The sequence below is a fragment of the Chaetura pelagica genome, unplaced genomic scaffold, assembly GCF_000747805.2.
Source record: "Chaetura pelagica isolate M959 unplaced genomic scaffold, ChaPel_1.0 scaffold515, whole genome shotgun sequence".
Lineage (NCBI taxonomy): Eukaryota > Metazoa > Chordata > Aves > Apodiformes > Apodidae > Chaetura > Chaetura pelagica.
This window is the reverse complement of record NW_009953210.1, coordinates 3,703-4,857: the sequence shown is the minus strand read 5'-3', so window position 1 is coordinate 4,857 and position 1,155 is coordinate 3,703. Positions and strand designations below refer to the sequence as shown.

The 1,155-nt window shown below is 65.7% G+C and overlaps 1 protein-coding gene across 1 annotated transcript in view; it reads right to left on the bottom strand.

Annotated features, from left to right (window-relative positions):
* Positions 1 to 1,155, bottom strand: part of LOC104388668 (UPF0577 protein KIAA1324-like) — a gene marked incomplete at its 3' end in the record, with an annotated part of 6,027 nt that overhangs the window by 1,232 nt on the left and 3,640 nt on the right. Inside the window, exons 10-11 of the mRNA XM_009997555.1 lie at positions 987 to 1,148; positions 129 to 294 (exon numbers count right to left, since the gene is read on the bottom strand). Coding sequence (XP_009995857.1) covers positions 129 to 294; positions 987 to 1,148 — 328 coding nt within the window. The remainder of the gene's footprint in view (positions 1 to 128; positions 295 to 986; positions 1,149 to 1,155) is intronic.

The window sequence follows — 1,155 nt, the reverse complement described above, 5'->3', positions numbered from 1 at the left end:
CCGCGGGGCGTCCCCGTGTCCCCGCAGGGTGTCCCCGTGGGGTGTCCCCGTGTCCCCGCAGGGTGTCCCTGCGGGGTGTCCCCGTGTCCCCGTGTCCCCACGGGGTGTCCCCACGGGAGGACGCTCACCCAGCAGCCGGTCGGCCAGGCTGACGGGCTGTGACGTCACGGCCGTCCTGTAGCCCATGACGTCAGCAGGGATCAGGATGGCCTGGCAGACGTAGGATGTCACCAGGCGGGCAGTGTCCCTGTCCTGCCCCGTCACGTTGTCACGGCACGTGGCCATCTTCCTGCCCTGCGGGACAGCAATCAGCCAGCGGGGCACACGCGTGTGCACACGGGAGTGCAAGGGCCGTGCACACACAGAGGAGCAGCTGGGTGTGCGAGAGCCTGGTGTGAGACTGCGCTGCACGCGTGTCTGTGCTCTGTGTACACGCACACGTGTGTCTGGGCTCTGTGTGAAGACACACGTGTGTCTTCACACAGAGCCCAGACACACGTGTGTGTTCACACAGAGCCCAGACACACGTGTGTGTTCACACAGAGCCCAGACACACGTGTGTGTTCACACAGAGCCCAGACACACGTGTGTGTTCACACAGAGCCCAGACACACGTGTGTCTGGGCTCTGTGTGAACACACACGTGTGTCTGCGCTGCACACGCACCTACACGCGTCTGCGCTGCACCTGCCTGCACACACGTGTGTGCACGACACCCGCAGGCACACGTGTGTTTACACCACACCTGCACACGCTGGGTGTGTTTGCCCTGTTCCTGCACACGCGTTTGCCCCCTGCACTCATACGTGTTCTCCCTCCCCACTCGTGTTCTCCTTCCATCCCCACCCATGTTCTCCCTTCCCACCCATGTTCTCCCTCCCCACCCGTGTTCTCCTTCCATCCCCACCCATGTTCTCCCTCCCCACCCATGTTCTCCCTCCCCACCCGTGTTCTCCCCCCTCCCCACGCGTGTCCCCGCGTGGCACCTGGTGGCCGCAGAGCCGCAGGCTGTACAGGTGGCGGTAGGGGCGGCCCTTGGAGCTGAACCCGCCCGCGGTGGCCACGGCCCGGCCCGAGCCCAGCGCCGGGAACTCGTAGGACAGGAGGTGGCCCCGCAGGGCCAGGGCCAGGCTGGCGTTGTTGGAACACAGGGAC